Genomic DNA, 25,154 nt, shown 5'->3' with positions numbered 1-25,154 from the left:
CAACGGTGTGAAAGGAGATTACAATAAGGACCATGAAAACTAGGAAAAAGAAAAGGTGTATATCTGAAATGAGGTTCACAGGGTAATTATTCAATAATGGTATACATAAATCGATATAAAACCGATTTAAGCATAGAACATTTTACATTTTGTCATTTGACGTTAGTGTAACAAATATAAAAGTGAAGAAGTGTTAGATACAGGTAGTATTTCGTTCTCAGCGGCCTTCGGGAATGGAGTTCTCGTTGATCCAGTCGAGATACGTGGTGACTCGAGCATAGCCCGCCGGGTATCCGAACACGCAACCCTCGTCAGAGACGAAGCTCGTCACTCCCACCTCGGTCCACTCGCCATCCTCCTCCTGTACCAACATGGGGCCGCCGCTGTCGCCCTACGGGAACATGGCAAATTCATTACAAGAAAGGAGTGACTGACACAGTCCTTGAATACTGCGTGAAATTACATCTGACCGCAAGCAACATAAGAATATCAACCAAAAGTAGCAGTCGACCTCATTGTAAAGAGCTTTTCAAAACACTGGTGATTGTAACTACACCGTGTTAGTGCATTTATCAATAAGTTGGCGCACATAAAAAGTAACATTAATAACTGTTGCACAATCAGCTGAGTCCATGGCCACGGAACAAGATGCGGACTGAACTTAGATTTAGAAAGAAGAGTAAACATGAAACCCAAAACCGCATTTTCTACCAAGGAATAATACTACACAATAAATTGCCCGAGGAGATTAAAAAGATGACTAAAACGAAGTTTCTTAAAAAGGCAGTGACAAAGAATATGTTAAGCAATACATGCTACACAGCTAAGGATTACTTAGCTAACAAAGAGTAGGGGTTGGACAAAAATGTATCACAAAAAAATAAGGAATATTGGGTTTAACGTCCCATCGATTTCGAGATCGTTAGAGACTGAGCACAAGCTATGATCGTATCAAGGTTGGGGAAGGAAATCGTGCTTGCCTTTCCAAAGGAATCTGGCATTTGCCTGGAGTGATTTAGGGAAATCACGCAAAACCTAAATCTGGATGACCGGACAGGGGTTTGAGCCGTCGTCCTCCCGAACCACTGCGCCACCTCGCTCGGTATATAGCACAAGTAAATAATATAACGATAATAAACATAATACCTCTGTCATTTCACACAACACTTTCACGCTACGTTTTTTTTTTCTGGGAACCTTTCTCCCAAAGCTGTGCTATGTATAATACTAATACCTTATCGTCTTCGGAGTTCAACATCTCGCTCATTATGTGGAGAAGCTGGCTCAGTTATTGGGGATAGGGAATGGGAATTTGTGTTACACAAAAGGGAAACCTACCAGCATCACTGTGGTTCTGATGTTAGGTGATGTTAGGATATGAAACGAAACAGTGTGTGTAGTGTGTGCAGTGAATGAATGAACAGTGTAGCATTAGCCTTATACCGTGTGAAACAACTTCTTTGGGTAGTTGTGTTGAAAGCCAGGGATAATCAGAATGAGGTAGCACTGCTTTAGACAGATTGGCCTTGTATTCAGGAGGATGGAGGTCCCAGATTCATTCGGCCACCCTGATTCAGGTTTTCCATGGTTTCTCTAACTCACTTCGGGCAAACGTTGGCATGGTTCGTACCATAAGGCCATCGTTATTAATTTAGATTAGTAAGGCTGTAAACGCGCGTACACATGAATTACGTTATTGTTGTCGTTCTTAAATTGTGCTATCATGATGTGTTCAGTGTCCTTCAAAAAGTGATCTACGGATGAATAAAACCACTCCTCCTCCTCCTACTACTATTTCTGCTGCTATTGCTGTATACTTTAACTAGTGCACTGTACCATGTGGAAGCATGTAATGACATTCTGCCTAGGCAAGTGAAGTGAATGTCTAGCTTTGTCGACAGAACTGTTTTGTAGTGTGTTATTCTTCAACTCTTGATAGCTTAAAATGAAATGTGAACTTCAACAGAGATCACACAAATATCCTCTTCGGTGATGGAGTACAAAAGAATATGAAATCAAGAGACTCTCATTGCTTTGCACTTTGAATAGTTCCGAAATACATCCCGGTCCTTAAATACATCCTCGTCCCTTAAGACACGCAATTCGTACAGGTTTTTTAGTAAGTACCTGTTGTTTTAAGGTCTAACTGTTTTGTCTTTTTGTTTGTGTTTGCTCTCCATTGACGAAGGGGTATTATCTCATTTTGGTAGGGGTGTGTTACGTAGCTCTATCAGTATATAACAATTGGAAAGAAATTCTGCAGTAGTAAACCCGAATTTGAAATTTCATCCATCGTCGTTCCTGTTAAACACGAATGGCACGGCATGATATATTAATAAACTGGAAATAACTCTCTTTGTTGACGATGCATGTCTCAGGTTCATCGAAGATGCCCCAAGCAAAGGAGTGATACACAAAATTTTCATTAAATATAAAACTGGCATTCTGTAACAGGACAATCACTTACTACACAACTAAAATAATTCTGTACAAGATGGAACAGCTTCTCCAATTAGTGCGTTATAGGGAATTGGGTGATATTTAACACGGAATATGAAAAATATATGTGTGTACATGATTACAAAGTCAAATTTCAAAATGCTTAAAGGCTGAAAAACAGGAAATTTTGCTCTATTTTTGATTACTAAATTTGATGATAGAAGTGGTAGATAGTTTTGGTCAATAATAATTACGAAGTAAAGGTCTGAGGAAATTCTACACTTAAACAGAAACTACTCGTTCCATAAATATGCACAACGAGGGCCATCGATACAACACGTCCTCTGATTACCTGTAGACAACTGTTGACGCATCTGGACCTTCTAACAGCCCCACAGTTCATTTACTCCATAATGTAGTTTGCCGTTAACAATATATCAATTTGAAACCGACAACAGCGTTTATAAAAATAGAAGTAACAATACAATTTACCTATACTGTTCACGAGCTAACTCGAGTCTTACGCAGCGGGGGACAGTTTATACCACCATAAAAATATTCGACCACCTTCGAGTCAACCGAAAAGCTTATATTCATTAAAAACAATTTAAACCTCAAAACGAAATAATTTTGAACTTGACACCCGCTTAAAATCTACAGAGGAAATTCTAGGCAGATAACAGTTGTGTATGTTGTTACCTTTATTGAAATTGCCAACGACGCTGGTCTTGTAAAAATGCACCTTATAATATTGACATATGTGCACTTTGAAATTAATAATTTAAATAAAAATTAAGTGTAAATGTCTAAACACTGTCGCATATGCATCAAAACAAAAGTATTTTTAAACCTGATTTTCTGTTAGTTATTTTTATCTTCGATCCATTGTAATCGCAATACTTGGCTATGATGTGGAATGTATCGCCTTGCAACGGTACAGTACCCTTACATATAATTATTATTGGATAATATTTCTGTAGTCTATGAGAGCAAAGGTTATTACACATGATATGAATTCAGTATACTCAAACAGCGTCGGTGGGTTAAGGAAGTGTATCGCTGATGTCAACATTGCCTTTCAGAAAGTTCAGTAAGCATAGTGGCCAAACGCACCATTCTGCGTAAGCCACGGCCTGGTTAGGACGTAAATATAACTTCTCTCTGCTTTATCAATTTCAGAGTGCCATTGTGGCGCGTAGTAATAATCGGGATGTATTTTCATATATGTGATAAAGGAAGCTGCGTTCTTCATTGATAAGTACAGTTTCAGTTAAAACTATTCCATTAACATGACCTAGTCATCGTCCGATCTCAAAGTAGATCACCAAATGGCAGCGCACAGACACCTCAGGCGGTTAAGTGTAGGAGGAGCTACCCTTACAGTCTGGTGTCTCATTGCATACGAAATCTTCAGGAATAATAACCTCGTTAATGTAACTGGTTTTTGCTCTTAGATGTATTCAGCACATGGAAATATGTACACAAAAACTACGTGAAATTGTTTTGGGAATCTACACTCTAAGACAAAGAGAGAGAGAGATAGAGATAAAGAGAGCGAGCGACAGAGAGAGAGAGAGAGAGAGAGAGAGAGAGAGAATGGAAACGACACACACTAACGAGTTACCTGAATCGGACGGAAATCGGTAGATGTGATGTTTTCAGAAAAGTTGGTTGATTTATTCAAGAGAAAGAGCTTCGCAGATCGATAAAGTCAATAACACATTGGTCCACCTCTGCAACCAGTTATTCGGCTTGTGGTTCATTTATTCATTTATAGAGGTGTTGGATTCATCCTGAGGAATGTCATAAAAATACGAAACGCTGACCGCATGTAGTAAAACGAATACGAGACATTTCACTAATGGAGGAGAATTTTTAACCCAGTCGCATATCAGATGGAATATGCTTCAAACATGGAACTTATTTGATTGTTATCGGTGTTGATATCACCTTCTAAAGCTCCAAGAACGAAAAAGAGGGATGGGTGTCACAAGTCAGCGCTTACTAAGTCCCTGCTTATAACTATATTTATGTGCAGTTTCAATTCCAAGTAAGTCATCTTTAGGTGCGACACATATATCATTGTTCGACACAAATTTGACGTCCGTTCTTCACATTTGTAGCATTGTCCCCCTGTCCTGAAACTCTTCCTTGAATGTGGAAAAAACTACGACTGTTAGATTATTTTTTCTGATCATGTCGATCGTTCCGTTGATCCAGAGCTCTACCGCAAACTGTTTACGTCATGTGCTACTGAACTGTGGTTTCTCGAGTTATTGCTCATCCAATTATAACAGTTCCTAAATAGGACGAGTTTGCGACATATGTACAGATGGCAATAGTAGCGTTACAGCCAAGCATATTGTAAGTGTAGCTTAATTTTGAATGCAGGGACAAATAAGGGATTTAAATAGCTTCAATCAGTCCTCTTTTATGGCATGTTTACTACATGTCTTTCCAGAAAGTTGTTGAATCACCAAACATTTCTCGGCTACAGTTAAGTAGATGGCAATATACTTTCATATTCCGTTTCTGATAGCGTGAATTTCTTCTGAGTTTCCTTTAGTGCGATTAATGAAGCTTTTGTGATGTCCCTGTTGATGGTAAAAAGGATTTCGTCAGGAATATTGTTCAAAGTGGTCATTACAAAGGCTGTCAAAAAATTGGGGACGATTTGTTGGTTGGTAAGACAAGAAACCTAAGAGAAGTTTACCCAAGTAAATGCGTGATACTTTAGAGGCTTGGATTTTTAATTCGTACTTACTGGACAAGGACTTGCTTCGTTGGATGCCTTGGAACAAATATGATGATTACTTATGGCTCCTGGGAATGTCTCTTCACACTCGGAGTTCTCGATAATTGTCATCTCAGCATACTGCAGGTAGGGACTTATCATTTGAATACCTGCAAGGGTGCGGAACAACTGTTTGAATCAGTAGCTTTTCCAATCAGACTTTTTTCTTGTAAGAAATTAAATACCAGTACTAAACAGAAGTTAGCTATCGACAGGTGCTATTGAAGGGTGTAGGCTCACTTACCGTCAAAGCGATATCCCCAGCCATTGATCACAGCAGCCCATCCAGCGAATGTCTCGCTAACTTGTGATGCAGATGGCAATCGCACAGGCCTGATTTTGTCTGTGAACAAACCATCAGCATATCTCCATTACATCCACAGCACCGCCACAAGTCCACGGTTGTGAAAACTAAACTAAAATGTTAGACATATCTGCTAGAAATTGGTTATAGCATGTTAATTGATTCTTCCGTCGCTTCTTGGTAGAACAACAAAATGATAAATGAAAAACATTATATTACTTATGCTCCTCTGAATCCTGTGGAATATTTGAAATACAATGATTTTCATTTATTGGTTATATTGCTTTTTTCACTAGTGATGACTTAATATTTTTGATACTATTGTGAATGGCCTACAAGCGACCCCTGCTTCGCCCCATGGAAAGATATCCGTGGAGATGTTGATGGAATGGCATGTAGTCGACACACCGAAACGTTACGTAAAAAGTAATTGTTTTTCTCTTGCAGATATTTTAGCTCTTCTGAGGATATCATTGTGAATTCCTCCAAGAATAGTGATGCTTGTAAAATGAGTAACAATATTTCTTGCTTTTTTCTTTTAAATTACGTTTAATCGGTCTATACATACAATTTTTTTGGAATAACAACTAGCGATCTTGGTGATCAGTAAACGTGTCGGGGTGCAGCTGGTCCATCGATCAGGCAATGCTACACTTAGATGGAACATCACACGTCGGGTAGAATGTGCCGACTATTGCGTCAGGTTAAAAGAACATGTCTTGTAACCAAAGGAACATAACTTTGTAGCAGTAACTGCTCATTTCACAGGCAGTCTCCGTATGCTAAAACGACTTGGCTAGTATGTTTCTACATTGGTATATTAGGGGTGTTAATGATGCTGTGAAAAGTGGAGATTCCCCATCAGAAAAAATTGGGAATTAATGATCCAATATTGTCCATCTTAAGGACCGCAGGTAGCGCTTGTTAAGATAATCGTTGCAAATACTTTAGCAAACAACCACTGATATTACGAGCATAATCCTCATCAACGAGTTTCGTGAGTCTAGTTCCCGTCACCTGGCTGTCTAAGTTAATTCTACATTAGCAAGCATTCTCAAAAGCACACAAGATCAAAATTATTCGAAGCCCCGTTTTACTTTAGAATTGACAATACTAGATTCTCTTCTCAGCTTGTCCATGTTACCGCCCATCCACCAAAGCGTTTAATTTATGGAAGTTGTCATTTTTAAAAAAAGATGACGACTTCATGTCCAAGTAATTCTGTTTTTATATTTTGACCTCATGAGCTTTTGAAGTTCTTGTTTATATAGAACTAACTTTACGTCTGCCGCTTCACTAAACCGCATTGTCTTCTCTGACTTTTTGATGTGTTTTCCTTTAATCACATTTGTATGTTGTTACGCTCATTGCTCATGTGTAAATCTACACACAGTGCAAATAGTTAAATAGCTTTCTTTGACTTATGGCAACACCTCCTAATCTTTTCACGCTAATTAAGCCCGTAGATGCATGGTATTTTCGATAGGTACTTCTGACCAAATAGCGATTCTGGTAGCTGGAGTCAGAAGTATTTGTTAATACTGTCTTTTAGGCTCTTATGCTGTCACTTCCATAGAATCTTTCATCTTTTAGCACATATTTGTCCATTCCTAACAGAGAAGTCACATACCAGAATTAATAAATTTAGCTTTAAAAATATTGCAATATAACGAAATATTATCATAAAAATTTTATCACCATCTTTATCCCCTTAATGTTCTGACTTCCAAAAACACTGATACATTTATTTACTTAGTTTCAACCGAGAAGCCAAATGCAAATTTTCAAAGATTTAGCTTCAAAAGTGCTTTCATAATGAAATATTACCATAAAATCTTTCATCCCCAATTTCACCTCTTTAGGGGTTGAATTTCCAAAAACACTGAAACATGTATTTGTTTAATTTCCAATCGAGAAGCCAAATACAAATTTTCATGGACCTAGTTTTAAAAATTCTTTTACAATGAAGTATTTTTATAATTGTCATCTCTTATTTCACCCTTTAGATGTTGAATTTACAAAAACTCTGAAACACCTTTTTTTTTCACTGAAGCGCCAAAGAACCTGGTATAGCATGCTCATTCCAGTACAGAGGTGTGTAGATAGGCAGAGGACAGTGATGCGGTCTGCAACGCCTGTACAAGACAACAAGTGTCTGTCGCAGTTGTTAGATTGATTACTGCTGCTACATTGGCAGGTTATCAAGATTTAAGTGAGTTTGAACGTGGTATTACAGTCGGCACACGAACTGTGGGGCACAGCAAATGGTTCAAATGGCTCTGATCACTATGGGACTTAACTGCTGAGGTCATCAGTCCCCTAGAACTTAGAACTACTTAAACCTAAGTAACCTAAGGACATCACACACATCCATGCCCGAGGCAGGATTCGAACCTGCGACCGTAGCAGTTGCACGCTCCAGACTGTAGCTCTTAGAACCGCTCGGCCACTACTGCCGGGTGGGACACAGCATCTCCGAGGTAGCGATGAGGTGGGGATTTTGCCGTACAACCATTTCACGAGTGTACCGTGAATATCAGGAGTCCGACATCGTTGGAGCCGGAAAAAGATCCTCCAAGACCAGGACCAACGACGACTGAAGAGAATCGTTCAACGTGACACAACTGCAATCCTTCCGCAAATTGCTGCAGATTTGAATGCTGGGTCATCAACCTCCTAGATGGGCTTTCAGAGCCGAAGGCGCACTCATGTACCCTTGTTAACTGTACCACACAAAGCTTTACGCCTCGCCTTGGCCCGTCATCACCGACAATGGACTGTTGATGACTGGAACAAGTTGCCTGGTCGGACGAATCTCGTTTCAAATTGTATTGAGCAGATGTACGTTTACGAGTTCAGAGACAACCTCATGAATCCGAAGACCCTGCATGTCAGTGACGGACTGCTCAAGCTGATGGAGGCTCTGTAGTGGTGGGGCGTGTGCAATTGGCAGGTGACACGTACGTAAATATCCTGTCTGATTACCTGCATCCATTCATGTCCGTTGTAAATTCCGATGGACTTGGGAATTCCAGGAGAACAATAAGACGCCACACATGTCCAAAATTGCTACAGAGTGGCTCCAGGAACACTCTTCTGAGTTTAAACACTCCGCTGGCCACCAAACTCCCCAGACATGAACATTACGGTGCATATATGGGGTGCCTTGCAACGTGCAGTTCATAAGTGTCATCCACCCCCTCGTACTCTTACGGATTTACTGTCAGCACTGCAGGATTCATGGTGTCAGTTCCCTCCAGCACTGCTAGACATTAGTCGAGTCCATGCCACGTCGTGTTGCGGCATTCCTGCGTGCTCACGGGGGCCCTACACGATGTCTGGCAAGTGTATCAGTTTCTTTGGCTCTTGGGTGAATTTGACTAAGAAGTCAAATACCAATTTTCATAGATGTAGCTTTAAAATGCTGGAGTGGTTCTTTAATAATAATTTATTTAAGAAACCTTTCACGCACTATTTCTGAAAATGCTGGAACACGAATTTCCTTATTTCTGGCCGACAAACCTGATACCAGTTTTCGTAGTCCTAGCTTCAAAATTGCCTCAATAGCGACATATTTTCGAAAAACCTTTCACCCCTTGTTTCACTCCCTTTGGGGTGGAATTCTGAAAAATCCCATTTTATAGGACGTCTACAGTATAAGATCAACACCAGTCTTAAAATTTAAGTTTCTATCCATAGCGGTTTGCGCTGGGCGATGATGAGTCCGTGAATGTCAGAATATTTCCTTGTACGTAGAGGAGATTAACTGAAACAACTTGCTGAGGGACTCAGACTGCCGTACCGCGTTACTGACGATTATGCTCCTAATTTAATTGGTTGTGTGATAAAGTGGTTATAACGATAATAAATTAGCGTTTAGCAGTTGCCCAACGCCAAAATTCTGATGTTGGTGCTTCGTCAACTGAGCGAATACGTTGCATCAGCTGATTACGAAAAGCTTACAAATCATGCTGACTTAGTCTGTGTCATACTTTAGCATGTGGAACGTGGAAGGGTGGAAGGTTGGTGGGTATCGTCCCATTGATGTCGTGGCCATTACAGAAATGGACAAGCTCGGACTAGCCAAGAACGAGACGGTCTTCCGTGCGCTTGTTAACGAAATCGTCCTTTCACCGGAGGAGATTTGGAAGAAACCACAGAAAACGTAAATTGGAGAACCAGAATATGATGTGAAGCTTGCTCCTCACAAATGTGTGTCCATTGTCTTTCTCGCGGCATCTCCATGCTCGGTGAAATTCTATTTGTGCACATAGAACTGCATTATACCAACTGGACAATGATTTATGCTATATCTATATTTTGTATAGTTGCACGCTCTCGACGAAAAGTGTGTACTGGAAACATTACCGCGCTCGACAACATCGTTGTAAACACGAATAAACATTTTTGAATCCGGTACTCCACTATAAGCAAATTGTCTTATTGATATTACTAAAAATGCTATTTACGAGGACAGAAATTATTCATGCAGGCTTAAACTTGTGATGATTAATTAGGAAATGTCATGACTGTAAACCCATAGGGAAGTTAAGGTGACCATTCCTTTGCCTGTGGATGATCGTTTATGATCGAAACTGCTCAATAAATCAATAAAAACTGTCCATCTCAACAGCTGTGGGAATTTTCGATTTTCTTTAAACATTGTACTAAGTTGTTATGTCAATCGCAATTCTACCGTAATTATTAAAATTAAATCACATATTTCAGAAGATATAAAGATAAATATTTGCATCTTTCATGAAGCGCTGGTTTTACCTGAGTGTAAATGCTTTCATTTGCTACAGTCAGGGCAAAGGGTTTTCTTAGGGGGTAAATAGTGTTAAGGCTAAAATATTAGTAGAAGTCATTCACAACGTGAAATTAATCAACAAACTGATCTGTTAATTATACACTCGGATCGCAGAAGACAGTCTCAAAATACTGAAAATTTAGAGGTACATTATCAGAGAATCGAACGGTAGCGTATTTTAGGACTTGGTCACATACAAGGAATATATTGCATTCCTATGATTGCAATAGCTGTGTTTCCAGTAAAAATAAAAAAATTGTAGAGAAAATAATTATTTGTAGTAATCTGTTATGTGAGTATTGTCTTACCTGTAAGCGTAACCATTTCAGAAAGACGCACAACGGCGACGTCAGAAGTGGTGGTACTGCCATCGGACGAATAGTCGGGGTGTACGACGGCATCTGTAGATACCAGCGAGAGCGCGTCATCAGGATATAAGTCCGATGAGATAGTGCCCAGGTTGATCGCGAATTGCATCACCCTGCGGACAAGATACCTCACCTCAGGAAACATTCTTAAGACAAAACCAGAAATCATTACAGAAGTACCTGGAGCGTCTGTCAAGTGTTTCATAGGATTCCAAAATTTCATCATCTTAGCGAACTCCCTACTCAGACAAACACTGCGCGAAAAATATAGCCTGTGAGAGATATCAGATTTTCTGTTAACTTGTCCATCACATGAGTGCCATTAATGAGTATAGATCTACTGTTCTGAATTCCTTGTGCAGCGTGTTATTTTTTGCTTGGTCGTTTGGATTCAGGCTCCAACAATATATGAAACTGCTTAATATTGATGGTAAGTACTAAGCCTCTGAATTTGTATGTCAAAGAATTCTCGCTCTCTCTGTCTCTCTGGATGTTATGAATGTGTATTAGCTACACCACTGAAGCCATCAGTCTCATTCTGTTTTTATGAAAATGCTGTGCTGAACTCAAAACATTGTAAATCCTCTCCGAAACATGTTCTCTGCCTCTAAACATAATGATAGGTACCGCGGTGTCTCAGGAACGTTAGTTTTACTTAGAAATTGGTCGAACAGTTTGTCTACAGTGATCATTTAATCTGTTGCGAAAACCATGATAATTTCACGTAAAGATTTTTGTTGGATGATTTCTTTACGATTTTCGCATAAGGTCTAAACCAACAAGAATGTCTCGAATCGCTTCTTTAAACTTTTGGAAATCAATAAGTTTTAGAAAAATCTGTAATCGTTCCTTTGCAGAATTTCGTAGTGGTTGTGCCTGTGACAGCGACAATTCCATGGAGTTCGACCCTAAATGGGTCGTTGTTAAAAGAAATGGATACTGGGCGGAACATAATTGAAGATCAGTGACAGGTGACTTACCGTGAGACAGTAATCCTTAAAGCTTGTCGAAGAATGCAGTATGAATATTCAGATATGGAAAGATCTGTCGTTAATGTATTCCACTCAATTTACCCCAAAGCTTACGAACAGCCTCGTCTCAATTGGTGAAAGGAAATCCTCATAAACAGTCGAACAAGAAAATGGCAAATCTGATTACTACAACTCCGTAGCAGACGAAACTCAGGTGTGGTACATTCGTTGGCAGCCGGAAACTAAGCGGCAATCAATTTGGCCGTTCCAAAATGCACCGAAACCAACAGTGGTTCGTTCACGAAATGATAGCAAGAAAATTATCGCTTTTTTCTCTGGTTACACTATCTTTGAGCTACCACTGCTTAGGGCAAGCATGCACAGAAAGCGGTCCGCCATTGTTCTGACGGTCGCCCGACCCTTACAGTTCGTTCTTGTAATGTTTTTAACTCAGTTTTTATTGCCTCTCGGAAAGGAGGGGGCGGGTCCCTGTGGAATTTAGTTCTTTTGAGTCACGCCAGTCTTGCTGGCATTAGGGAAGAGGTGTCCCAATCCGATAACATCCTGTGTCACAACATTTTATTTTTGAGCTTGCGCATTTGCGCAACAATACAATCGCGGCAACATGACCTTCACCGGGGCCTGCAGGGAACGACATTGTTCAGTCGTCAGTGCTAGGTGTATTCTACAGTACATGCCATGGATCCGAGAGCTCCACGAACCGATTCATTAGTGCTCCGAACTTTTTGCAACGAAGGTAAACGAGCACAGAAATAGGACTACATAAATATGTACCTTTTTTTATTCTTTTTCATTCTTGCGGCCCTTACAGAGTGGTTTGCAGCCCGCGGTATTAGTAAATCTATATAACCCTGCTTTATAAGGTTGAAGAGCTGTTGATACTAAATAATATACAAAAATTTGTTTCCCACAATTTATCTTTGGAATCAGTAAAAAACAATAGAAAATTTAGCATAAATCTTCATTACGACATTGGCAGGTGCCACACAGCACGTAAACCGTTAATTATTTGATGGAAGAAATTGTCAAATTAATGGCTTATTGCCAGAAGACAGCTAATTTCATCACTACAAGGAGCTGTTGAAATCTTCTGAAACGTCTATTTTGAGATTAAACTTTGAACGCATGCAAAAGTATGTAAACATTAAAGGCGAATACTTTGACTAACAACAAAATGATCTGTACCAAAATATGTTTTTGTTTTACTATCGTTATGCCAACTTAAAAGATGGCCCTTACTATACCCTTTTTTCCCAATACTGTAGGCCGGCTGTGGTGGCCGAGCGGTTCTAGCTGCTTCAGTCTGGAACCGCGCTACCACTACGGTCGCAGGTTCGAATCCTACCTCAGGTATGGATGTGTGTGCTGTCCTTAGGTTAGTTATGTTTAAGTAGTTCTAAGTTCTAGGGACTGATGAACTCAGCTGTTAAGTCCCATAGTGCTCAGAGCCATTTGAACCATTTGAACCCAATACCATATACCTGTTTTTCTGAGGGTTTCAAATATTTTGCCCTTCTGGGCCGACAGATCCTAAGGAAATATTTTGACCTTTCTTTTAAGTCTTTCTTAAGTTAACAAGCATAAAGCCAGAACTGCCTCTCTGGTGCCTTTAGTTAAACTCTTGGTCATCTAACAGAATCTCTATTTTATTTTCTGTCTTCATGTTTTTATTCAGGTTAGTAACATGGCTGCAGGATTGTGCGTTATTTCTCACTTTCACCTTTCAATGCTGGCTTTGAGGTAGTGTGGATGATATTCTTCTAAAAGTCCGATAGCATGTCTCCAGTGCCAATGATTGTACTCACTAACGTGAATAATCGTTTGATTACCACACACTACAGTGATTTTAGATACACGGTGGCTATAATTAAATTACTATGTTCCGAGTGGTGCAGTGTGGGCTGCATACACCGCAGGACGCTGAAACTTCGTAAGTATGTTCATTAATCGATGCGCTCGCCGAGTACACTGAAAAACTAATGGTTCCACTTTCTGCCACCAAACGAGAATATGGCGCTGTAAACCGTCAGAATGCGGTGTGGATGCAGGAAAAGGGGAGGGACGATCGTATGCATGATAACGGTGGTTGTGGTATGTTTATTAGGATATTGTTACAAGTTGCAACATGTCTCCAATATGGCCTCCTGAATCAGCAAAATTCTGCTTCTGGAACACGGCATGGTCGACAGTTGCTCATAGCATATCCAGTGTAATCAGAGCGATATGTCGGCGTATGCTATCCTTCAGATCAGAAGAGTCCCGATACATCCTTGACAGACACGATCTTTCAGATACCCCCTACAACCAGAAGTCACATTGATATTGCCTAGAGACGATGCGGTCGCTACCAAAGATTTCTCGAAGCAAATTTTTCACCTTACAAGAGACATGTGGTGTGGCCTCATCTTGCATGAAAGTAGTGATGTGGACACAGTTGCGTTCTTGTAAAGCTGGAATCAAGTGTTGCACAAGATGGGTCTTATAATGCGCGGATGTCACTATTCACCTAACAGACCGGCGACGTACCATCTCCTCTCAGTAAATGCAGGAGCTTGTGAAACCACATCACACAGTCAAACAAGCTGAGTGCCATTGATGTTCTTGAGCAACATGTGTGACAGTTCTGTGCATTCACGGCACCGTGCAGGATAAAATGTGTCTCGCCCGCCCAAGGAATATTCTCCACGCGTGCCAAAGAATGAAGAGCGAAGTCAATGCAATGTAAGCTGTCTTGGGGCTTCATCTGGTGCACATTCTGAAACATGTACAGTTATCAGATTAAGATACGCCGTAAAATCGTTTGAAGCATTGACCAGAGGAGAGACAATTCCTGTGACACAGCTCGAGCATTGACTGCAGAATTTGAGGAACATGGCTATAGTTACAGCAACTTCATCAACAACTGCCATGGGAATAGACGCCTACCTCTCCCTGCTGCTCCACATAATTCACCTGTTTCTTCAAATTTCTTGATTATATTCTTTACCTCTTTTGTTGACATGAGGCTTCTTAGCAGCTGTTTCTGTCGGCGATATTCCCGCAATGCAGCGTGGCTATTACTGCCGTTCTGATAAAACAACTTTACCAGCACTGTACGATCTTTTTCTTAGTAGCCATCGAGTTTTCTGCGGAAAATTTCACCCTTCTTAACCCTTGCCACCAACGATGACTTAAAAACAATAAAATTAAAGAATTTAACGCATATTGACATCAGAACCGGAAGCATTTCGCGTTCTGACTGCCTACAGCGCCATATTTTCACCCGGTGGTAGAAAGTGGAACTATTATTTTTCTGTGTACTCTGCCAGCACACCAACTGATAAACTTACCTACAATATTTCAGCGTTTTGCAATGTATACAGCCCACACTGGAGCACTCGGAACACCATCAGTTTAATTATAACGAACTCGTCTTTTGGGAAGAGTGTTATGTGGCCTTCCTGCTTTATTTGATCGCAAGTTTTCAAAGGTTATGTTCCCAGAATCGATATCGATTTCCTCTCCTATGTCTTACACGCACATTTGTTTCGTTTGACCCAAGGGAGAGCATCACTAAGATGCTGAAAAAAAAAAAAACTGAACTGGAAGAACGCTTAAATACAGACCCCAATTATCGCGTGAAAAGCTACTTACAAAGTATCAACAAACAGTATTTAGTCAGCCTCCTATGTGTCCTCCCCTGCGGTGCAGTGAAGACAAGGTTAAGCTAATTACACTACTCAAAGCGGCATTTAAGCAAGAACGCTTCCAGCACTCCATACACGAATCGAAATGAAAGCACCTTGATACCTGGTACTATGAGGAGCACCCTCTGTCATGTGTTTCATAGCGTTTTGCAGAATGTATGTATAGACGTAGATTTATCTGTCCCACTTCTGCAGTTACCCTTTTTACAGATGTCTATTCTTCCTCAGCTGAACTATCAACGGCCGGCCGGTGTCGCCGAGTGGTTGTAGGTGCTACAGTCTGGAACCGCGCCGCGCGACTCCTACGGTCGCAGGTTCGAATCCTGCGTCGGGCATGGATGTGTGTGATGGATGTCCTTAGGTTAGTTCGGTTTAAGTAGTTCTAAGTTCTAGGGGACTGATGACCACAGATGTTAAGTCCCATAGTGCTCCGAGCCATTTGAACCATTTTTGAACTATCAACTGTGATATTCAGTACTGCAGTATTTACAGGCTTAGAGAATTGCGAAAGCACATGATTTATTGTCAGTACTTCACTATCCCACTTATTTGAACGTTGACTCTTCCTGACGAATCTTTTAAGCTACAGGATACTCTTTATCATTGCTAAACTGTGATATGAATGTGTACCTGTTCCCTGATACACCATACAATCCAGTATCAAATTTCGAAACCAGGTATAGGCGATATCCTGTGCTTTAGATGAACCAAACTAAGCACGATATCCTTTGACTCCGAGTTGCAAATACCACTTTGGTAGACTCTCTGCAGAACCTGGAACTATAGAGGAGGAGTCTATGGCAAGCTGATGCTTTCAGGCAGTTGGTTGGCGTAATTGGCAACACACTGCCTGTGAAAGGCAGGGTCTGTGTTTATACCCTGGAACGCAACTTCAACTTCTTTCATATATTCAACACAGCATATACTGTGCAAGGAATTACGTATATCATTCTCATGACGGCAAAACTATAGAGAAGTTCGGAATTGTACTGCCGCTTGCCGACGACTATTCCTTTCTTGTGTCGTTTGCAAATTGAACAGAAACAGAGTAAAATGATATTGACTGGCGGAAAAACTGTGACATAATTCTATGGCCTCCAGGCTATGCAAAGAAAAGGTCAATTACAACCACTCAACCTATATCTATGGACTTCTTCATACAATAGGTTCCTTGTTCATCATAACTTAAATTTTTGTCTAATACTAGTTGTTACTGATGTTACGTAACCGAAACTTTTGGTTGCAACATAAAATTGCTTGAAATTATCCATCTCTTTTCTATCTGTCCAACTTTATTAACATTTACTGGAACAGAATCATCTCTTATTCGCAGTGACGTAATAGTTTTTGTGGCAGGACAGCTTCAACAAACTAAGCCCACAAGGCCTGATATGAGAACTCTGCACAACATACTTTTAGACATTTTCTTTTTTAAAAAAGCATTCTTAAGCAATTAACGTATCGCTGTTTATCTACGGGGTCAAAATACGTCATAGGTAATTTCTTTTATCTAAAATACGACTTTTTACTTGATATTAAATTCAAACTTCGATAAAAATGCCATAAGGACTTTTCCTTGGCAGAATCTGGTTTTTAATAAGTTATGTGTGCATCAAACTCAGGCTTTTTACTGCATGGTATACAGTCATTGTAAAAAAGCTTCTAAACAAACTATTGCTTAATAGTTATAAAGCAGATTGTAGATCTATAGAGAGACATACACTGAATGAAGCGCTTTTGGCTGTCAAGAGAGAAATGCGTGAAGGCTTCAAAGACTGCCGTAGCGGAATATTATAGAGAACTCTCTCGCAGAACCCAAAGAAATTCTGGTCGTGTGTGAAGGCTGTTAGTGGTATCAAAGTTAGTGTCCAGGCACTCATGGACGATACAGCAACGGAAGTTGAGGGTAGCAAAGCGAAATTGAATATGTTGAGTTGCCTTTTTAAATGCCCCTTTACAAAGGAAAATTCAGCAGTAGTGCCCCAGTGAATACTCTCACCACAGGGAAGATGAGTGATATACAGGATGTCCCATGAGAAATGATAAACATTCAGGAATATGACAGGAACGATCACTACTAGCATAAAACTGTAGTAAACATTGGGTCTAAAACGTATACCTTAAGAGATATGAGCAGTCCTTTATCTGAGATGCTGTGTAACAAATATCTCCTACTACAAGCTCTTTGCGTTTTCACATTTTGGGAGGAGGTAGTATGGACCAAAACAAGAAAAAATTGACTACTAAACATTGGCTGAGAAGTGCATACCTTAAAAATCATGAACAGCTCTTCATCTGCGATACAGTGAAACAGATCTCTTCTAGTATAAACTCTTTGCTTTCCGTATTTTGAGCGGTAATATGGATCAAAACAAGAAAAACATGACCAGTAAACTCGACCCTAAAGTCCATTCCTTAAGAGCTACGAGGACTTGTTCATCTTCGCTACTTTGAAACACATCTCGTCTACTGAACGAGTATTCATAGCTTCTAAGCTATGCATTTTAGAGTCCATGATCATTAGAAATTTTTACTTCTAATGATCGTTTCTGTCGTATCCCTGAATATCGACAATTTCTGCTGGAACACCCCGTAGGTAAACAGCTGAAATTGAACAAGTCTCCAGTGGCCGATGGAATCTCTATCAAATTCTATAAAGAATTTGTGGCTAAGGTAACGTTCTTTAAATAGGAATCTACCGTAGGTCTATGGAAAAAAGTGGAAAAGTGAAAAAAGTTGGAAGAAAATACGGCTAACACTCTCCTAAAGAAGGGTAGCAGAAACGACCCACAAAACTATCGTCCCATGACCCTGACATCTGTTGTAGAATCTTGGAACGTATGAGCACAAATGCAACGAGGTATGTCGAACAGGATGATCTAGTCCATGCCAACCAGCATGGGTTCCGAAAATATCCGTAATGTAAAATGCACTCATACTTCTTTCATATGAAATCCTGAAAGCTATGGATCAAGTTAATCAGGTAGACGTAGTATTTGTTGACTTCTGAAAAGGAGGTGATATAGTATAAGAGTTACACTAACTATCGAAAGTACGATCTTTATGAGTATTAAGCGAACTTCGTGATTGGCTTGAGGCTGTTCGATAGGAAGGGCGCAACATTTCCTCATGTATGGAGAGGCATTCAAAGCTGTAGAACTAACTTCGGTTTTGCCCCAGAGAAATGTTTTGGGACCCTTGTTGTTCGTTGTATATTAATGACCTTGTAGACAATATCAGTAACTACTTCAGACTTTTCACAAATGAAGTGATTACAATAAAGTACTTTCTGAATACAGCTGTAGATGTATTTAGTCATATCTTGATAATAATTCAGTAGTGTAAACACTGACAGCTTGCTTTAAATGCTCAAAACTGTAGAACTGCACTTCAGAAAACGAAGAAACGTAGTGTGATATGAGTACAATATCAACGAATCACAACTGGAATCGGTGTCTCATACAAATACCTAGGTGTGACAATTTGTAGAGCTTTGAACTGGAATGATCGGATAGGCTAAGTCGTAAGTAAAGCATGTTGGAGGCTAAGATTCGTTGGCAGAATACTAAGGAAATCCATTCAGACTACAAAGAAGATTGCTTACAAAATACTCGTGCGACACGTCTTAGAATATTGCTCAAGTGTCTGGGACTCGAGCCAGAGGAGATCTCACAGGAGATATAGAACGCATACAAAGAAGAGCATCACGAATCTTGACTGGTTTGTTTGAACGACGGGAGAATTTCACGATGGTACTGAATAACCAGAATTGGCTTGGAGATAGACGAAAAGCGTGCCGGGAAAGCCTACTTATAAAGCTTCAAAAACCAGCTTTAAGAGAAGTAATGATGATTAAATCGACACCCTAGCTGCAAACAGTCGTTGATATACATCATTGGGGACATGTTGAAAAGGTGTGCCCCGACCGGGACTGGAACGCGGGATCTCCTGCTTACATAGCAGACGCTCTATCCATCTGAGCCACCGAGGGCACAGAGGATAGTGGGCCTGCAGGGACTTATCCCTTGCACACTTCCCGTGAGAACCATATCCCAAACATATCCACACCACTACATTCGTAGTGCGCCAAATACATGTTTTCCCGTCATACTCATTACTCGTGGGAGATTAGTCTACCAAGTCCCGTACGAGTTGGGGCATAGCGTGTGCGTTCGCACAAGAAGGTCAAAGGTTGGGTAGCCGAATTTTAACTATGTATGAAGGTAGTACTTGTTCCCGAAAGAACATATACCATTGATGACCGTGCAGCTTCTCTAGAATGAAATGATAATTAAATCGACGTCCTAGTTGCAAACAGGCGTTGATATACAGTTCGAGTCCCGGCCGGGGCACACATTTTCATCATGTCCCCAATGATGTATATTAACGACTGTTTGCAGCTAGGGTGTCCATTTAATTATTATTTCCTTCTAGAGAAGCTGCACGGTCATCAGTGGTATATGGTCTTTCGGGAACAGATACTACCTTCATTCCTCACACACAAATAAAGCAAAGATGTTATGTGGACATGTGTCCGGAAACGCTTAATTTCCATGTTAGAGCTCATTTTAGTTTCGTCCACCTACGCTCAATGGAGCACGTTATCATGATTTCATACGGGATACTCTACCTGTGCTGCTAGAACATGTGCCTTTACAAGTACGACACAACATGTGGTTCATGCGCGATGGAGCTCCTGCACATTTCAGTCGAAGTGTTCGTACGCTTCTCAACAACAGATTCGGTGACCGATGGATTGGTAGAGGCGGACCAATTCCATGGCCTCCACGCTCTCCTGACCTCAACCTTCTTGACTTTCATTTATGGGGGCATTCGAAAGCTCTTGTCTACGCAACCCCGGTACCAAATGTAGAGACTCTTTGTGCTCGTATTGTGGACGGCTGTGATACAATACGCCATTCTCCAGGGCTGCATCAGCGCATCAGGGATTCCATGCGACAGAGGGTGGATGCATGTATCCTCGCTAACGGAGGACATTTTGAACATTTCCTGTAACAAAGTGTTTGAAGTCACGCTGGAACCTTCTGTTGCTATGTGTTTCCATTCCATGATTAATGTGATTTGAAGAGAAGTAATAAAATGAGCTCTAACATGGAAAGTAAGCGTTTCCGGACACATGTCCACATAACATATTTTCTTTCTTTGTGTGTGAGGAATGTTTCCTGAAAGTTTGGCCGTACCTTTTTGTAACACCCTGTGTAGTTTAAGAGAAGTCTCTAGAAAAAAAAATGGTTCAAATGGCTCTGAGCATTATGGGACTTAACTTCTGAGGTCATCAGTCCCCTAGAACTTAGAACTACTTAAACCTAAGGACATCACACACACCCATGCCCGAGGCAGGATTCGGTCCCATGGTTCCAGACTGTAGCGCTTATAACCGCTCGGCCATCCCGGCCGGCTCTCTAGAAATTTACTAGAATCGCTTACGTACGACTCCTGTAGGGATCGCGAGTGCAAGATTAGACTAACTACAGCGCATCGTAAGTTGAATGGAACGGGAGGAGACACTATCTGCAATGGAAAGTACCCTCTGTCACGCACGTCAAGTTATGGATGTAGGTATAGATGTATATAGAAGTGGAGCAAAATGCTTTTATTTTGTTGTGAAGATCAAGGGTAACACAACAATCTGACGCTGGTTTCAGTTCGTTATTGAAACCATTCAGATTACCTTCTATGAAATCGAGGACTTGCAAACCTGGACAAAAAGGGTTATAAAAACGCGAGTATGTCTTCCACGGTTGTGGATCTGAGAGACTGCTGAAGGGGATCCGAACACAGGTAGAGCTCAAGGTGCAGGTGCAGACGTGGTACTGACCCGTCGGCGCAGTGGCCCGCTGTGAGGACGCACTGCTGCGTGATGAGCGAGCCGCCGCAGAAGGCGACGTAGTCGAGCCGCAGGGAAGCCATCCACGGGAACTGGCCCTCCTCCGCCTGCTTGCCGTAGATGATGCGCGGCTGCTTGCCCACCGAGTCGGCTTCATCTGCGGCACAGAAAAGTAGCTGTCAGCGCTTCACACCAGTTCCGATCTCACGTTAGGAGGAATTCTCTACCGCAGCTAGTATGTTAGAAAAGTGTTTCACGGCTCACTGTAACGATGTGGAACGAGTCAGATTACAGACGCATTATTGTATTTCTTTCTTAAATGTGTGGTCATCAAGGCAATTTACAGACGAGCTTGCATGAAGGGTATAACATTTAATTCAGGAACAGATATAGATAAGTAATTTTGTACATTAAATAAACGAGAAGTTGCCACGATACAATGAGCCAGACATTAGGTGCAACCACATCGGAGGAATATCTACGGAAATGAGCGTTTGGCGTCATTGGCCGGGAGGCCATTTGCGGGGTAGGTCCGACCGCCTTGGTGCAGGTCTTATTACATTCGACGCCGCATTGGGCGACCTGTGCGCCGGATGGGAATGAAATGATGATGAAGATAGCACAACATGTCATTCTCAATGGAGAGAAGTCTTCCGAAGTAAGAGTGATATCAGGTGTGCCGCAGGGGAGTGTCGTAGGACCGTTGCTATTTGCAATAAACATAAATGACCTTGTGGATGACACCGGAAGTTCACCGAGGCTTTGTGTGGATGAAGCTGTGGTATATCGAGAGGTTGTAACAATGGAAAATTGTACTGAAATGCAGGAGGATCTGCAGCCAACTGACGCATGATGCAGGGAATGGCAATTCAATCTCAATGTAGACAAGTGTAATGTGCTGCGAGTATATAGAAAGAAAGATCCCTTATCATTTAGCTACAATATTGCAGTTCAGCAACTGGAAGCAGTTAATTCCATAAATTATCTGGGAGTACGCATTAGGAGTGATTTAAAATGGAATGACCATATAAAGTTGATCGTCGGTAAAGCAGATGCCAGACTGAGATTCATTGGAAGAATCCTAAGGAAATGCAATCCGGAAACAAAGGAAGTAGGATACTGTACGCTTGTTCGCCCCCTGCTTGAATACTGCTAAGCAGTGTGGGATCCGTACCAGAGAGGGTTGATAGAAGAGATAGAGAAGATCCAACGGAGAGCAGCGCGCTTCGTTAGAGGATCATTTAGTAATCGCGAAAGCGTTACGCAGTATATTGCTCCATCCTACGTATATCTCGCGAAGAGATCATGAGGATAAAGTCAGAGATATTAAGAGCCCACACAGAGGCATACCGACAATCCTTCTTTCCACGAACAATACGAGACTGATATAGAAGGTACCCTCCGCCACACACTGTCAGGTGGCTTTCGGAGTAGGGATGTGGATGTAGATACCCAGTCCCTGAGCGGAGAAAATCCCCGACCAAGCCGGGAATCGAACCCGGGCCCGTAGGATGGCAATCCGTCACGCTGACCACTCAGCTATCGGGGCGGACGGGTGATTATCTATGAAGAGTCCTGACAGACATGTGGTCCCGGAAAAGGTGCAGCAGTCTTACAGTAGATGCAGGGGCGCCGGTCAGCATGAATGAGTAACTGATCTGGCCTGGTAACATTAGCCAACTTAGCCAGCTGTCTTGGTACAGCAAGCGGCTAAAAGAAAGGGAAAACTACAGGCGTTATGTTTCCCGAGCACATGCAACGCCGTTGTAAAAGGTGAGACTGACAGGAATCGGAACTGGCAAAGCAGGAATGGCTGGACGAGAAATACAACACTGTAGAAGCATTCACGACTATGGGAAAGCCAGATACGATGTGTAGAGAAATTAAACAGACGTTTGGAGAGAAGAGAAGCACATGTATGAATAATGAGAGTTCAGACTGCAACCCATATTAAATAATGCAGGAAAGGCTGAGAGGTGAAGACATAGCAGGTTGGAAACAAACTTGAAGATTTATGATAATGAATACAATCCAAAGCCATGAATTAAAATTTATATGAAGGCCGAGGTTCGAGCCGGGGTTTCTGCTCACTAGGCAGATGCACTAACCATTGCGCCACTGGCACTGCAGCTAAAATCGCTTACCGGGTTTAACTAGTACGTTTCCCTCCAGCTCACGCCTCAGCCCATCTTGATGGTCCCTTCTCCACTCGTGAGTTGGAGTTTGTGTTATATACTACGGCAGTCCACAATGCTGTGTTAGCAACACTGCCAGAGTGGTGCAGTCGTTAGCGCATCTGCATGATGAGCAGAGGATTTGGTTCGTATCCCAGGTTGGTACAAATTTTAGTACATTGCTTTGACATGTATTCGCTACCAAAATAGAAAATTGAGACCTAATATGTCTCTCGAACATAGATTTTCAAGTAATTGAATTTGAGGACTATAATATAGAAAGAGTGGAGGAAGTAAATGAACATGAGATGGTATATATGATATTCCGAGAAGAATTTGACACAGCTCTGAAAGGCCTAACTCGAAAAAAGTCCCCTGTAGTAGACGCTATTCTTCAGAATTATAGACAACCTCAGGGGAGCTAGTCATGAAAAACTGATCCGCCTGGTGGGCAATACTTATGAGACAGGAGAAATACCTTCAGACTTTAGTAACAATGTAATAATTTCAATTCTATAGAAGAGAGGCGCTGACAGGTGTGAATATCAGTTTAATAAGTCATGCTTTCAAAATACTCGAACTATTTATTAACAAATGAATGGTGTAATTGGTAGAAGCATAACTTGGGAAGATCAATTTGAGTTCCACAGAAATGTAACCCGTGAGGTCATACCGCCCTTATGGCTTATGTTTACAACTTGTACCAGACTACAGTTAGAACGCCATGAAATGAAAGCAGTGGCTGAGAAGGGAGTGAGACAGTGCTGCAGCCTCTTCCCAATGTTACTCAATCTCTATATTCAGCAAGCAGTGAAGAAAACCACTGAAAAATTTGGAAAGGGAATTAAAAGTGAGGGGAAGAAATAAGATCTTTGCCGTTTGTCTACGACATAATTCTATCAGAGACTTGCAATAACGTTGAGTGAAATTGATAGCATCTTGGAAAGAGTTTATAGGAACAATATAAACAGAATTTTAAAAAAGGGTAATACAATGTAGTGAAGTTAAATCAAATGATGGTGATAGAATTAGATTAGGAAATAATAGACTAAAAGTAGTCGAGTTTGCTACTTGTTCAGCAAAATAGCTTGCGGTGGCCGAATCAGAGATGATATAAAATGCAAACTGTCAATATCAAGAAAACTGTTTGTGAAAAAGATGAATTTGTTAACATACAATATAAAATCAAAAGTAATGACTTTTGTTCTTAAGGCATTAGTCTGGAATGTAACCTTGTACGGAATTGAAAAGTGGACAGTAAGCACTTCAGACAACAACAGAGCAGATTATTTTTATAGCTGATCCTAGAGACAAATCTATGAAATTGAATCTGTAGATCGAATAACTGGCCGGCTTTGTGGCCGAGCGGTTCAAGGCGCTTCGGTCTGGAACCGCGCCACCGCTACGGTCGCAGGTTCGAATCCTGCCTCGGGCATGGATGTGTGTGATGTCCTTAGGTTAGTTAGGTTTAAGTAGTTCTAAGTTTTAGGGCACTGATGACTTCAGATGTTGAGTACTATAGTGCTCAAAGCCATTTGAACCATTTTGAACCAGACTCAAATTAAGCTTTGTGTTACATAATGAAGTCCCTCATGGCTGTTATTATAAACATTGTGCTATGTACGGTGCTATGATTCCATGTTGGCAATAGCTGCCTAGGTTGGGCATACTTCCTCCCGGTTGTGTTTGCGACCTGTCCGGCTAAGAGTGATTTATATGACCGAGTGCGGAGATACGAA

The 25,154-nt window shown here is 41.1% G+C and overlaps 1 protein-coding gene across 1 annotated transcript in view; it reads right to left on the bottom strand.

The window, feature by feature from the left end:
• Positions 1-217: 217 nt before the first annotated feature.
• The window catches only part of LOC124775672 (brachyurin-like), a 38,781-nt gene continuing 13,844 nt past the window's right edge, over positions 218-25,154 (bottom strand). The window contains exons 3-6 of the mRNA XM_047250499.1: positions 21,233-21,398; positions 10,656-10,828; positions 5,204-5,343; positions 218-391 (exon numbers count right to left, since the gene is read on the bottom strand). Of these exons, the coding sequence (XP_047106455.1) occupies positions 218-391; positions 5,204-5,343; positions 10,656-10,828; positions 21,233-21,398 (653 nt within the window). The remainder of the gene's footprint in view (positions 392-5,203; positions 5,344-10,655; positions 10,829-21,232; positions 21,399-25,154) is intronic.

This window comes from Schistocerca piceifrons, chromosome 2 (genome assembly GCF_021461385.2).
Source record: "Schistocerca piceifrons isolate TAMUIC-IGC-003096 chromosome 2, iqSchPice1.1, whole genome shotgun sequence".
Taxonomy (NCBI): domain Eukaryota; kingdom Metazoa; phylum Arthropoda; class Insecta; order Orthoptera; family Acrididae; genus Schistocerca; species Schistocerca piceifrons.
The sequence above is the reverse complement of the archived record's forward strand: the minus strand, read 5'-3'. Positions and strand labels throughout refer to the sequence as shown.